This window comes from Hypanus sabinus, chromosome 17 (assembly GCF_030144855.1).
Source record: "Hypanus sabinus isolate sHypSab1 chromosome 17, sHypSab1.hap1, whole genome shotgun sequence".
NCBI lineage: Eukaryota > Metazoa > Chordata > Chondrichthyes > Myliobatiformes > Dasyatidae > Hypanus > Hypanus sabinus.
The window spans coordinates 22153056-22168065 of record NC_082722.1 but is presented as its reverse complement, the minus strand read 5'-3'; the positions used below and the strand labels follow the sequence as shown (position 1 = coordinate 22168065).

Genomic DNA, 15010 nt, shown 5'->3' with positions numbered 1-15010 from the left:
CGGAGAATTTAGTAACAAAACGAAGTATTAGTTTAAGCGAGGCACAATAGGTTCTTTTAGGATGCTGCCTTTGAGATAAAGAACAGTTTAATACATGGGTGCCTGATCTGCAATTTATAAGGGATCCATAAACAACCTCCACATTCGTTCTAATTCTGAAGTTGTACACAACAGGGGGTGGGGGAAATGGATAAAGATTACTCTTGTCTGCAGTAACAGGAGATAGAATGCCAACGTCGGGAAGAGATAGCAAATGCAAAGCACCAAAACCATCAAAGTGACAATATACAGCATGATCCAAAGAGTAGGCAGCTACAACAGTGCTATCGCTGGAATTCAATAATATTTACTAACAGCATTCTCTGAACCACATTTAAATTGTGAAACAAATTAATTCTAGGTTGCTCTGATGAAAGTGCTCCCAAAGTTAGACTTATTTATTCACCAGTGTTAATCATGTGGCTCCACTGGGTTTGTGTCAGCTTCCAACAGATAACAATCCTGATTCTCCCACATCGACACCAGGAATATTTTACCACAGTCAATCAACCTTGCAGCAAGCCTTTCAGATAGTGTGCATGGACAAACAGAACATATGATGGGCTGAATGGCCACGGGCAGACACACAAACTGCAGGCAGGGTACATGGAAGGTTTGTGAGCTTCTGGGAGAGCGTCTATGTTGCCTATGAATCTTTTTCACAGTTGCCTCCTATCCCCTGTATTTCCAGTTGGTTGATGAATCGCTGTTAACCAGGACTCTGGAAAGGACACGATCTTCAAGCAGTCATTCTGCTCATGGGCCTTCATTCAACAGATGGAACAAATGCACTTCCAAGGCAACCCAATACCACATCAGCATAAGTGAAGTACTTGTTGGAGTAGGTTGAAATCAGTGTGCTGAGGGGGGAGAATAATACACTTGAGCCACAGCAAGTATATTATATACAATAAACACATGCACACACTAGTTAGAGACGCACCTCTGAGAGGAGAGTGAGACCAATCATACTCATCAGCTCGGCTTTTGATAGATGTAAGAAAGGGTGTCTGAAGATCAAAACCTTAAATCTGACACTGTGGGCTACAGGAGGAAGTGGGGTGCAAAAACACCTGGGCACCTATATCCATTGAGATTTGGACTACTTACACCAAACAGCAAGGCACTGGAAAGATACCACAGTCACCAGGAATCTGAGTGACCAGCATTTGTGTATACCACACCCAGTTTACTACACTGAGCAAGAAACATCAGTCGCATGTTCATCAGACTCCTGTAACATTATTCTGTCACTGGTAACATTTTCCAGGTTACCAGGAGATTCAAGGGCATGCTCAAAGCCACCTTGGAAAAAGAAAGCAACAGCCCCATTTCCTGGGAATCTCTGATTCATGAATTTTCAAAGAGAAAGAAGCTTTTGGGATCAGCATGAAGACTGTGCTTTAGGGCTTGAACAGGTTCCAATTCAAACAAGGGGAACTGCACATCTCAAATTCTCCATTTATTTGCCCCATCAGGATCTTCCTGCATCACCTCTGGAGAGTCAATGATCCGCAGACTGGCTCCGATAGTGTGAAAATGTGAGAACTCGCTTACCACGACTCTGAAGGTTCTTTTGTAAGAGAAATCCAAGTCAACGACCAGGCCGACAGCTACACACACTCACAAAAGGCTGGAGGAACTCAGCGAGTCACGCAGCATTTAGAAAGGGGAATAAACAATTGAAATTTCTGGATGAGACACTTCATCAGGACTGGAAAAGGAAAGTGCAGAAGCCAGAATAAGATTCCAGTATCTGCAGAATCTCTCGTGTTTACAAGGCCGATAGCTAATTTTGTATTCAGGTACTGCATTAATGTTGCTTCCTCACAAACAAATCCCACAGGAAGAAAATGATAAAAAAGCAACAATGCTCAAACTGAGAGAACAGTACGGAAGGGAGAGAAAGGAACAGGTCACTGAAGGAAAGACTTCAAAACAGGCTACAAGAATACTTAACAAGCCAACAGGGAGTTGGTAATGACAGGAAAAGGTACAGGCACACAGAAGCACATAAGGACCAACTAACCTGCCTCAGCAAATCACCCAGCCCTGCCATTCTTCCACCAGCACTTGCCTGCAGCAGCCGCTCTCCAAATTAAACCAGGAAGACGCTGAGCTACTGGCTATTTAAAATTAAATGTTCACTCAAGGTGCGAACAATATTGTACTAGAAACAAATGTTCAAAATTGAGTCAGTTATGTACAAATCAAATGGAGCATGATGGAGGAAGGCGAGCAAATATTCCAGAATCATTCCCAACCACCTTTGAGGATTTGGGAATTGTGTGCAGTTTCCCGTCAACAGTATCACACACAAAAATGCTGGAGGGACTCAGCAGGTCAGGCAGCATCGGTGGAGAGAAATCAACAGTCAAAATTTGGGACTGAGTATCTTTATTAGGGCTTTCGTGTCAAGTGATTCAATAGGCAGGGCAAAACGCAACGGAGAATAGAATGGTGTTACATGAAATGGTGTTTCAGGCCATGATTTGGTGTTCAGAACTCAACCACTTTACATCCAACTTTTAATCACAACTAAGATTATAATCCCTGAATTAATTCCGTATCAAGCCTGCCAAACAATAATAGACATTGAACCCAATTTCAAAACAGTTCTGATTTTTGCAACACTCACTTAGACAGAACCATCTAAAGTAGTTTATTTCCATATATCACATGCAAATTAGATGGCCTCATAAATGGTTTCAGATTACCTGTTGAAGGAATGTGAAAAAAATTCAGGGTTATTCAAGTTCATAGGACATCAAAAAAAGTCAGAAAATCTCCCACCAAGTACGATTTTAAATCAGTCCAATCAGTCCAGAACTTAAAAACAGCTGTTGGCAACTTACCTCCAGAAGAATAAAAAAAACCTGCCCAGATTTATTTACTAAAAAGGTATCAGCAAAGCTTTAAGTGACAATTATCAATAAGCTACTCATCTTGCTCAGTTTTGGCTCCACCAAAGTTGCTTTAAAAAAAAAACAAAGCGGGTATTCATTAGTAAGAAAATACACAAAATTCTCTCTAAGTAACCATACTTCGAACATATTATAGTAAACAGCATCAAGAGTGAACAACACTAATAGGAACAATGATTAGAAACAGAAAGACAAAATTTTACCATTCATAGGAACCAATGTGCTTATGTTGGACTTGTTGAATTTATTAAGAAAACTCATTCTTATGTAGGGGTGTTCACAAACACTTAGGTCCAGTACAATTTACATGTTAATCTAAAGACAAGATTGCTATAGCAGATCATTTTTGAGAGCAAAGTGATTCTTGGACTCAAAGCCACACTTGGTCAGACCAAATTAAAATCAATGGAAACTGGTGGGAGTGGGGAATTCAACTGGCTGGAGACATACCTGGACTAGTAGGAAACTAAAATGTCAAATTAAGAAATCTTTTCTTAGATTAGCATCCTACGTTCAAGATTCTACTGCTTCAATGATGCTTCAATTGAAGAATAGTTTTCTCTGAAGATTTCAAAAATTAAAGCTCCTGATGTTGTGATGCAGCAGAATTTGGAGAAAATTTAGCTGGTATTAAACAACATTTTTATTGCCTGAGTGTCAGGAAGAACTCACCTTCTACTGACATTATACAATAACCAATTCCAAATCCACTGCCAGTGGCCAGAGGAAGTCAGTATTAACAGAATTTAACTGATCCTTGAAAGGATAGATCTTATAGCTGGCATTCTTTGTCTGGTGACCCGTTTACTTGTTCTAAAAAAAATGTTCTTTGATTATTCAGTTGGTGTGTTAATGTAATGGAACAATCTAAACTTCTACCAGAGTAGCTCCAACAACCGATGCAGCTCAATAATAAAGGTACTTATCTGATGCCCCACACTCAATCTCTGATGTACTGTGGCTGCATTTCCTACACAGCTTGGTATGGAACCAATGCCCAGGAACAAAAAAGTCTACAGAAAGTGGTGCATTACAGCCCAATCCATGGGACGGTGCGGCAAGAAAACGGCATCCAAAGATGCCCACCGCCCAGCCCAAGCTTTCTTCTTGTTATTACCATCTACAGGAACCTTAGGTCCCACACCACCAGGTTCAGGAACCTCTATTACCCTACAACCATCAAGCTCCTGAACTTCACTCACAACCTACAGACTCACTTGCATTAAAAGGGTAGATAAAATGCAACCTCCAAAGTTCACGCAATCTAGGTGATGCACCATCAATAACTCTCTCTGAGACGTGAAGGCGAGAAATCGGCTTTTAATGAATGGAAGAAGGAACAAGCAGTGGTTGACCACCATACTACATCCTGGAGACTGAGAGGCCGGGCTCAGGCCTCAATCGCCTTTATACCGGGGTCAGTGGGAGGAGCCACAGGAGCAGTCAGCAGGGAGCGTGTCCAGACAGGTATATGTAGTTCACCACACCAGGTATTACAAAAAGATCTTCAAGCACAACCAAGAGAAACCTGATCTAATACAAATAATCTGACAGAGACATTGCTTTGATGAGGGAAGTCTAAAGGTATGGTTCAACACCACACAAGCAACAGGCTTTCCAACTTAACACCCACTAAGCTCACCTAAGAATGAAAAAAAATGGTGGAAATATGCAGATTTGGCTACAACTGTCAAAGTAAAATTGTTTTGGGTTGATTACTTTTTAAGAGCCGGGAGATCTTAAACTACAAAGAAAAGGGGTCAAGATGGAGGGAGCTTAAAGGTCCGCAGTGAGGTGGAGGGCAGAGGTGAGCGACACACGGTGGTGGTGCTTGCCAGAAAAAGGCAAAGGAAAAGTAAAGATATTTAGAACAAAGATAAAGCGATGTGGGCTGCTGCGGGTTCCTTAGTTTCTTTCAATGGAGTTCAGATTGGAAGTGAAATGAGAAACTAGTTTAAGTCTCAGGGTCACCCAGAAGAACTGATGATGCTTTAATTGAGGAGCCTAGCTTCAGCACACCAATGAATGGTAAAGAAGGGATACCAGAGTGCATCCACAAGTGATGTCTGCTGAATATTTCCTCTTTCTGTCCACAACCCTGACCCTTAGCTACCGAACAGTTAGTCAACTCATGTCTATACTAGAGCAAGAAAGTATCACATCAACCACATCAGAATCAGGTTTACTATCACTGGCCTACTTCCGTAACATTTGCTGCTTTGCAGCCCCAGGACAGCACAATACATAAAATACTACAAATTACAATAAGAAATAATATTATCAACTAAATAACTGGTGCAAAAAGAGCAAAAAGTCAGTAAGTGATGTTAAAGGGTTCAATGTCCATTAAGAAATCTGATGGCAGAGGGGAAGAAACCGTTTCTGAAACATTGACTACATCCTTTCTGGCTCCTGTATCTTCTCACTGATGGTAGGGGCAAGAACAGGGCCCACCCAGGTGGCTGGTCCTCAGTGACGGATGCCACACTTTTAAGGCATCACCTTTATAACTCCCCTTATAATACCACGACATATTCAAGCAATGCAGAATCTTGGTCATTCATGTACATGCTTTAGAGTCATGTATCTATCTACCCACCCAGCATTCAGTTGGCAGGTCTTGCCCTTCAATCAACACGGGGAAAAAAAATCAAAGCCGTAGTTACTGATTTTATCCCGTTGTGACTGAAGCCGTATCATTGGAGTAAGTCAGACCCTTCACAGCAATAAAAAGCTATCAGAATACTGCAGCCAGACAAGTTAACAGCTCGCTTAATGAGCCCCCAGGCTTATCTCTGCATCCTTCCGTGGAACTGCCGCCCCTCACACTTACACAACTGTCCGCGAACAATGGGACCTCACCAATGTCCCACATTACAGTTGTGGTCCTTTCAGTGAGGGTTGCCCCAAGGTTGCAGGGAAGATGACTTTCTCACCCAACATCCAGAAAAGATACACAAGCCACATGTGCAGCGCTAGTGTGTGTGTCCATTAGTCAGGTACCTGTGGCAAGGGCAGGGGTGGGTTAGTACTTCAACACAGCTGCCAGCAACGGTCCAGATGAAGGGTTCGTTTCTGAAATGATGACTACCCATTTCCCTCCTTGGGTGCTGCCTGACCCATGGTCCCCTGGCATCTTATTTGCTGCTCCAGATTCCACCACCTGCAGTCTCCTGTACCTCCTCCTTCCTGGAGAGTCTTTGGCCAGTACATGCAGTGTGACTGATGGGTGCTAATCAACCCCTGATCAAAACGTTCTTTTACGCCATTCAGGTAAGCAGACAGACAGGGTTTTGCTACACTGATTCAGGTACTAAATGTTTGTGGCTACTTAACCAGAAACAGAGCTGGCGTTAACTACTGGACAGTTGGTGAGACCAAGTCTCATAATGAAGCTGCAGACAGCCTCTTAGTTGCACAGGACCCAAACAGCCAATTCAGGTTACTAAAAGACCTCTGATATCAGAATTAAACATCACATCCCATTCTGAGAAAGCAAACACTTTGCATGTTCTCAAATTCCCTGAAGACATTTAAACAGGAAGGTAGACAGCTAAGAGAAGTTTAGAAGGATTTGCAACAAAAACAGGCAAATGTGAGACTCACATAGATGGGCAAGTCTCCTGTAACCTTCCCTGATGGCAGTAGTGAAAAGAGCTCACGCTCTGGATAGTGAGGGCCCGTGATGATGAATGGTGCCTTTAGTGACAACGCTCCTTGTAAATATGTTCAATGGTGGGGAGGGCTTTTACTGTGATGGACTGGGCTGTATCCACCCCTTTCCAATGATCACAAGGCCCCCCACCACCAGGCTCCAGAACAGTTATTACCTGACAACCTGAACTAGTGTGGATGACTTCATTCACCTGAACTGATCCTACAGACTTGCTTCCAAGAAACCTACATCTCACATTCCCACGTTTCCTTTCAATGTCTTTTTTTGCGCATTGGATGCTTGTCCGTGTTTGTTTATAGTTTTTCATAAATTATTTTGCATTTCTTTATTTTCCTCTAAATGGGTGCAAGAAAATGAATCTCAAGGTTGTATATGGCGACACGTACATACTGTGACAATACACTCCCTTTGACTTTACCGCAGACTTCTCTGCTCCTGGGCATTGGCATTCCTATACCAGGCACAGCCTTGAATTGCTTGTTTTCAGTCTGGTGTCAGTCACGTAGATACAATCAAATATAATCAGGGCCTCGATGCCAAAGAAACTGGCTTGGAGGTAGACATGAACATCGGGCCAGTGGACATGTAGGGTTTTGCAGGGACAATGGTGGTACCTCTCCAATGTTTTGGGGTGCCGGCTGCAACTTAAAGGTACACAGGCAGGCAGGAATCATCGCTACATTACAGACCAGGAGTCACCTTGACAGAGCAACGCCAGGAGTTTGATTGCCTACTCCTGCTCCTACGCGTTCTTTTGTCCTTAGACCCTCCCAATTAATATAGCAAAGATCACAGGCAGTAGGGAATGCTGCACCTAGCATTTCCCTTGGTTGAAGTATTGTGGAAATTACGTCTGCTGTAACCGAAGATGGAATTCATACGAAAATTCAGCTACAGGGAGCAGACAACTAATACCTTCCCAATAACAGACCTCTACAAATGCAAATCAGATTGGAGTCCTTCCTCAAAGATAAACCTCACATTCTTCTTCTTCGGAGACGTAGGTTTGCAATGTTAGAATTGTTCACCTCCATATTTTAAGCATCTGTTCCTGGGTACATTTCTTTACCCTGACTCCCCCCAGCAGATGGCATTACAGCTTTGACTTCCTGTTTGACTGGGTGCCAGTGAGGTTACACTAGACAGATTTGTGGCATGTATTAATTCTGAGAAAGCCAGAAATTATTTCCCCTAAAACTGACCATTTCACAGATATAACACCATCCAGGCAAAAGAAGGCATATTCTCTCTCTCACAGAAGGTGCGTGAAACAAGTGAATCCTCAACAATCTATTGGTTTTAGTCACTGAGCAATATAGCAGATACAGGCCCTTTTGCTCAACCAGTCTACACCACCCAGCCAGTTCCAATTCCAACCCGCTGCTGATCAAAAACAAATTTCCTGCATGTCTACATGATTGTAAGCCTCAAGTTGCTGCCACATGATTGGCTGACTGGATAACTACATTAACGAGCACCTAATAAAGTGGCTACTGAGCGTTCAGTGAGAATCTGTAGGTTCCTTGTTTTTCACAATATACACCTACTATATAATGAGTCAATATCTGGATGCATGTAGGAATTAGGGAAAATGTAGATGATACAAAAAAATTCGCAGATTCAATGTGGAGAGCTGTTAGTTTATATATTTGGGAAGTCCAAATGTAAAAAGAGGGTACACTAAATGGAGGCTAATAAGTGAGACATGCAAGTGCATTTCCTCAGTCTTTCCCATTTATTTGTTTTTTGGAATGAGGATACCAGTGACAAAGGCTGGAATTTATTATTCATCCCCAATTGCCGGTGAGACTGTCGCTTTATACCACTGGTGAAGGTCTCCCTTCAGTGATTTCAAAGAGGAAGTTGCAGAATTTAGGCCATGTGACAATAGTGATATATTTCTACATCAGTATGACATAAACATTGGAGAGGAAGCTGCAGGTGGTGATTTCCTTATGTGCCTGAAGCCCTTGCCCTTCTTGGAGATAGTTGCGCTGCCGGATGAGAGAGAAGATGTCTTATGAATGAAGTGTTTTTTTGAAGAAATTACCAAGGAGGTTAATAACGGCAAGGTAGTAGACACAGTCTATGTGGACTTCAAGCTGTCGCAAGGTAGGCTGCTTTGGAAAGTTAGATCATATGGGATCCAGTGAGAGCTGGTTGATTGGATACAGCATTGGTTTGATGGTAGGGAAGACAAGCTGTTCTTCAGGCTGGTGGCCCATGACGAGAGGTGCTCGCTGGGGATCGGTGCTAGGCCCATTGCTATTTGTAATCTGTATTGATGATTTAGATGAGAATATTAGCAGGCTGCGAAGATTTGCAGAAGGATTGTGATCGGCTGGACGAGTGGGCCAAGGAGATTTACAGAGGATGTGCGGTTGGCTGAGGAGATTCACAGAGGAATTGTGATCAGCTGGACAAGTGGACTGAGGAATGGAAACCGATAAATGTGAGATGTTGCACTTTGAGAAGATATACGACTTTCACAGTGAATGGTGGGGCCCTGGGGAATGTTGTAGAACAGAGTGCAAGGCGTGTCGGAGCCAGAGAGGGTGGCAAAGGATGCTTTGACCCACTCCATCTGTCAGTACAGTCTACATAGAAGTTCTGCTGTCCTCTGTAAGGAGTCTCTGTACATTCTCCCTGTGGAATTCGTAGATTTTCCCCAGGTGCTCCAGTTTCCTCCCACAGTCCGAAGATGTACCGCATAGGTTAAATGCTCACTGTAAATTGTCCCATGATTAGGTCAGGGTTAAAGCAAGGTTTACAGGTCAGTGTGGATTAAAGGGCGTGCTGACCTCTGAATAACATTCAGATTCCACTGCTACCATGCTGGGATTTAAATTTATCCCAGGAATTTTACTGCTGTGTCACCAACAAGAGAACAGAACCATTGGGGCTCAGTGAGCTCCTTCTGTTGGGGACTGACTACGCAGCAACAGCCCCAGCATAGCCACCAGCATCTGTCCAATCATGTCATCCAACTACAAGGATGCCCACGTCACCAGTGCCAATGTGCCACTGACTGTCTCTTAATTCTAACAGAGGCGGTGTTAAAACTGGCCAAAAAACTCACTTGAAGGCCTCGAAGATCCTGCAAAAGTCACTCTCCTCGCAGAAAATCTGCCCACCTCCTACCAACACGAGGCAATGACCAACAGCGTCACGATTAGCCAACAATCTCTTCGCTACCAGAACACACCAGATCGAGTTTGATGAGAATAATCAGGAGATTCAAAAGCAAATAAAACTAAGTTATCATGGATGGAAATTCCACATTCAGGAAATCAATAGATATAAAGGCAAAGGCCCAAGAAAAACACCAAGGATATTGGGGGGAGGGTGTGGCAATCGGGGCACACCACTTGCTGATAACTACATCGGCTTAGCACTATCAAAGACCAGCATCCAAGGTGCCAAGAGCAAATGTATCTCTATCCATAGATGCTGAACTCCTCAAGCATTTTGTGTGCATTGCTCGGATTGCCAACATCTGCAGACTTTCTCGTCTTTGAACAAATAAATATGTGTAGTTAATGTTTACCAAAGAATCCGAACACCCGAAGGATTTTTTTATGCATGAATTACATTAACTACAATTGAATAAACATGGAAATGCTATAACCAGATTGTACCACCACATTTTAGGTGACAAGTCTTGAACCCAAAAAGCCATTGCCATTGATAGTGCCCGACCCAACTATTTTGCGTTTTTATTTATTTCCAGTTTCTAGCACCTCTGATATGTTGGCTCCATAACAGTGTATTTTCAGATCAGAATCCCAATTAGCCACGCCTGGATTTCCCAATCATGGCTGATAGCAGACGTCCGTAGTCAAACTGAAATAAATTAGGACTTGGCCTTCAGTTTGAGCCGCTTCCACCTGCCTGCAACAGAACATTCTTTTCTCTCCAACACCCATTTCCACTTCTTGAAAAGCATCAAAAGCATCAAGAAAAATTGTTCATGACAACCTGGAGAAATCAAGTTTCTCAACAGAAAAGCATTTCTCAACATTACTCTTTAGTATTAGACAAGACGTTGCATCTAGTCTCCTACAGATCTCAACCCACAGACTCATGACTCAGTTTCAGCTACTGCCTCATTAGCAAACTCTCCCCTTTTATTATTCAACTGATATTGGACAATGACAACGGAATATTGATTTGTAATGTTGATACACTTGCTGAAAAGATTTGACAACCACCTCCTTGGCTCTACAAAAAAAAATGACAGTCATAAAAATCTATAAAAAGCAAAAATACAAAGAACATTAAGCATAGAAGAGCCCAAACAGTAAGGGAGAAGATAAATAGTAAACATTCATGATACATTGTGCGATAGAAATAAAATCTACTCTGAATGCTGAATGAGGGCAGGTTGCTTGTACACCAGCAAATGAAAAGGTCAATAAAGTATTTTTTTTTAAAAAAAGGAGTAATACTTTGACATTTTCAGACCAAGCATGGAGTTTGATACCCCAGAAAGATGTTAAAGCTATGGCAATGGTTCAGTGCCAAGCGTATAGTGAGAAGCTGTGTATCCAGGGCCATTAGCAGGAATGTGCACTTACTCCAACCTCAAACTGAGACAAAGGCCAATTGGAAGCTGCAACACTTACCAAAAAAAAATCACCACTCCCACAAAGAAAAATCTAATATAGAACAATGTTCACAAATGCCATCTTACCTCTAGACATTACTTCCATTACCCAAAGCAATAAAATCACCAAATTTCCATCAGCATCCCTCCAGCCACCCCCCCCCTTCACCATTTGGTCCCACGTGTTTGCCCACTGCATCTTGCTGGCACTCTTACAATTTATAGTAGATAAGCAGAAAGCTACAAAACTTTAAAATTGCATATGCTGGAAATACAAAAAAAAATTCAGTTCAGGCAGCACCTGGAGATTTGAAAAAGTTCCTGTTACAGATCAATGATTTAAACTTATCAATCTAAAATATCTACTTTTCATTAACAGCTGAGCTGAATTTTCCTACATAAGTTTTTTACAATCAAGCACTAATCTTTTCCTTCTCCTACCCCAAATGGAAATATTATGGTTTGGCCTACTGCCTACCAAGGTTATATTTAAGCTGGACAATTCCACATCAAAAGGTAATCCTTACGTGACGGCTAAAATAGGTAAACATGCCAAAGTAGTTTGAGGCAGCTACAGAGATATTTTCTCAACGGAAAGAATGAGGAAATGCAATACAAACATATTTAAAGAATCTAGGAAAATCCTGGGCATACACAAATACTTGAAATGTGCAGGACCTTCTGGTTGCCAAAAACATACACACCTTCCTTAGAAGTGACAAAGGCATGGAGAATGATGCAGGGAACATTTCACCCACTGACCACTGCTTTGATTTAAAATGAGCCTGGCCTCAGCTGGTGGCACACGTTCAGTTCAGCTGAGATGGCGCGGCAAGGATACAAATTTGACTTACAAGAACGTTCGCGGGGACAAGTCATGTAAACTAGGGCAGCGGAGAGGCGATCAAAACCCACTGGAATAGATGAAAAACTGCTTACAGCAGCTTCTGAGTGTTAACAAATATAGAAACTAGAACTAGCAAATCTATACTTTAAAAAAAATCAAATTAGCACATACATCACGAGTGTGACGGGAACGCCTTGCCTGAAAGAACAAGATTCAATGGCAGTTTTCGAACGAAATTGGACAAACTCATGGAAAATGCCAGTGTGTTGCAAGGAACCCGCATATTCAATTATTCTTTTTATCAAATAATCTGGAAGTGCGCACTAAGTGGTCAATTTATATATAATAGACTTTAAAACAATGCAGCTCCCCAGGGTTAAATTAATTTTGCAGAAAAAAATTTCTTGTAGCATTTTATAATCAGATCGCAGTCTTTCGCTTTGGAATCTGGATGCCTTCGATTTACTCTGAAGCGGCATTTTAAAAGAGCTTCAAATTTATTTCGGTTTCCCCGCCCCCCCACGCAGCAGACCAATAAAACAGACGCGGTGGGGGAACGGGAAGAAGCGAGAAATAAATGTAAACCGTGGGCCCCTCGTACTTGCTCAACCGGTTTGTTGCAGCGGTCAACGCCCTTTAAACAAGCTTTTCGCTGCACCTGTCTCTCCAAGGCAGGAACCACCGCACAAATCCAATCGTCCAACATACTGTTTAAAACTGCCTGATTTTGTATCTCTTTCAACCAATTTCCGCTTTTCACTGTCTCACATGCCTAAGCATTTTTTTCCCTCCCCGGGATACTTTCGGTCTGAATTCAAGTTTAAAAACTCGGTCACCAACTCCACAATGTTTTAAAGGCTGACACGGACAGGGGACGCCACGCTGTTGTAATTTCCCCGCACGCAGCCCGGATCCGATCTATTGCAGATACTGTATAGCAGGAGCGTTCCTCAAACAGAAAAGAAACAACATACTGTACTAGCATTCTGGAAAGGTTACGGAGAACAGCCGGCCATTCCAGGTGTGTTGTTTACTGAAATACACCACTTCAATGCGTCTCTCCTCCAAATCTCACAAGTAACACACCATCCCCACCCCCCATATCGCGCTGCTCCACACGGGCAAGTCTGTTTACTTTCGTTGCTCTCTCTGTGTAAGGGGGCTATGAAGAAATTAAACAATAGCAGTCGGCAACCGGTGGCCTTCACTCCCTCGGAGAAATGACATTGCACAAAAATCCTACTTAACAGGTGGCGCTACAATAACGGTGAACGCGAAGATTAGGGAAGGAGTACGGGGGCATTAGTGACAACTTTCACACTTGGAAGATGCATATTTAACAACTTTAAAACAACTTCACACCTGTCGTTGCTGGCTGAACTCCTCCAGTTCTCCCTCCTCCTCGCCATCCCGCCTCAGATCCCCGATGTAGTACTGCTGCAGCCAGCGGCGAGCGTTGGTGCTGTGGCGGTGCGGCGGCCCCTCCAAGTCCCGGCTCACGTCCTGGCCGGCCCGCTGAGCCAGCAGCTGCTGGCCGCCCGGGTGCCGCGGGATGAAGGTGGTCACGTCGTACACCCGCCGTTCGTGGATGATCCAGCAGGACTCGGCCGAGGCGTGCTGCTGCACCTCGGCTATGCTGAAGTAGCGCTTCTCCATCTCCGCGACTCGCGTGGCGTGTCCGCTGCAAACTAATCTCTGCTCTGGCCCGAGTTCGCCTCGCCCGCTCGCATTCCACTGCTCCGCCAGCCGCAACTCCCCGTCCGCCAGCCGACACCGCCTCAGCGCAATGAGCCAGTGACGCCAGCTTGCACCTGACACGGGACCGCCCCCCGGCCCGCCCCGCCCCGCCCCGTCTCCCGTTCACTCGGCTGCCTGCACCCGGACCCGGTCCGCCCGACGCGGGGTCTGTCTGGTCTCTCTCAGACTCCGGCACCCGGACCCGGACCCGGTCCGCCCGACGCGGGGTCTGTCTCCTCTCTCTCAGACTCCGGCACCCGGACCCGGTCCGCCCGACGCGGGGTCTGTCTCCTCTCTCTCCGGCACCCGGACCCGGTCCGCCCGACACGGGGTCTGTCTGGTCTCTCTCAGACTCCGGCACCCGGACCCGGTCCGCCCGACGCGGGGTCTGTCTCCTCTCTCTCCGGCACCCGGACCCGGTCCGCCCGACACGGGGTCTGTCTGGTCTCTCTCAGACTCCGGCACCCGGACCCGGTCCCCCCGACACGGGGTCTGTCTGGTCTCTCTCAGACTCCGGCACCCGGACCCGGTCCGCCCGACGCGGGGTCTGTCTCCTCTCTCTCCGGCACCCGGACCCGGTCCGCCCGACACGGGGTCTGTCTGGTCTCTCTCAGACTCCGGCACCCGGACCCGGTCCCCCCGACACGGGGTCTGTCTCCTCTCTCTCAGACTCCGGCACCCGGACCCGGTCCCCCCGACACGGGGTCTGTCTCCTCTCTCTCAGACTCCGGTACCCGGACCCGGACCCGGTCCGCCCGACGCGAGGTCTGTCTCCTCTCTCTCAGACTCCGGTACCCGGACCCGGTCCCCCCGACACGGGGTCTGTCTCCTCTCTCTCAGACTCCGGCACCCGGACCCGGACCGCCCGACACGGGGTCTGTCTGGTCTCTCTCAGACTCCGGTACCCGGACCCGGACCTGATCCCCCCGACACGGGGTCTGTCTGGTCTCTCTCAGACTCCGGTACCCGGACCCGGACCTGATCCCCCCGACGCGGGGTCTGTCTCCTCTCTCTCAGACTCCGGTACCCGGACCCGGACCGCCCGACACGGGGTCTGTCTGGTCTCTCTCAGACTCCGGTACCCGGACCCGGACCTGATCCCCCCGACACGGGGTCTGTCTCCTCTCTCTCAGACTCCGGTACCCGGACCCGGACCTGATCCCCCCGACGCGGGGTCTGTC

The 15010-nt window shown here is 45.4% G+C and overlaps 1 protein-coding gene across 1 annotated transcript in view; it reads right to left on the bottom strand.

Annotated features, from left to right (window-relative positions):
* The window catches only part of fa2h (fatty acid 2-hydroxylase), a 94178-nt gene extending 80293 nt beyond the window's left edge, over positions 1 to 13885 (bottom strand). Inside the window, exon 1 of the mRNA XM_059992646.1 lies at positions 13455 to 13885. Within this exon, the coding sequence (XP_059848629.1) occupies positions 13455 to 13748 (294 nt within the window). The 5' untranslated portion in view covers positions 13749 to 13885. The remainder of the gene's footprint in view (positions 1 to 13454) is intronic.
* Positions 13886 to 15010: the final 1125 nt, after the last annotated feature.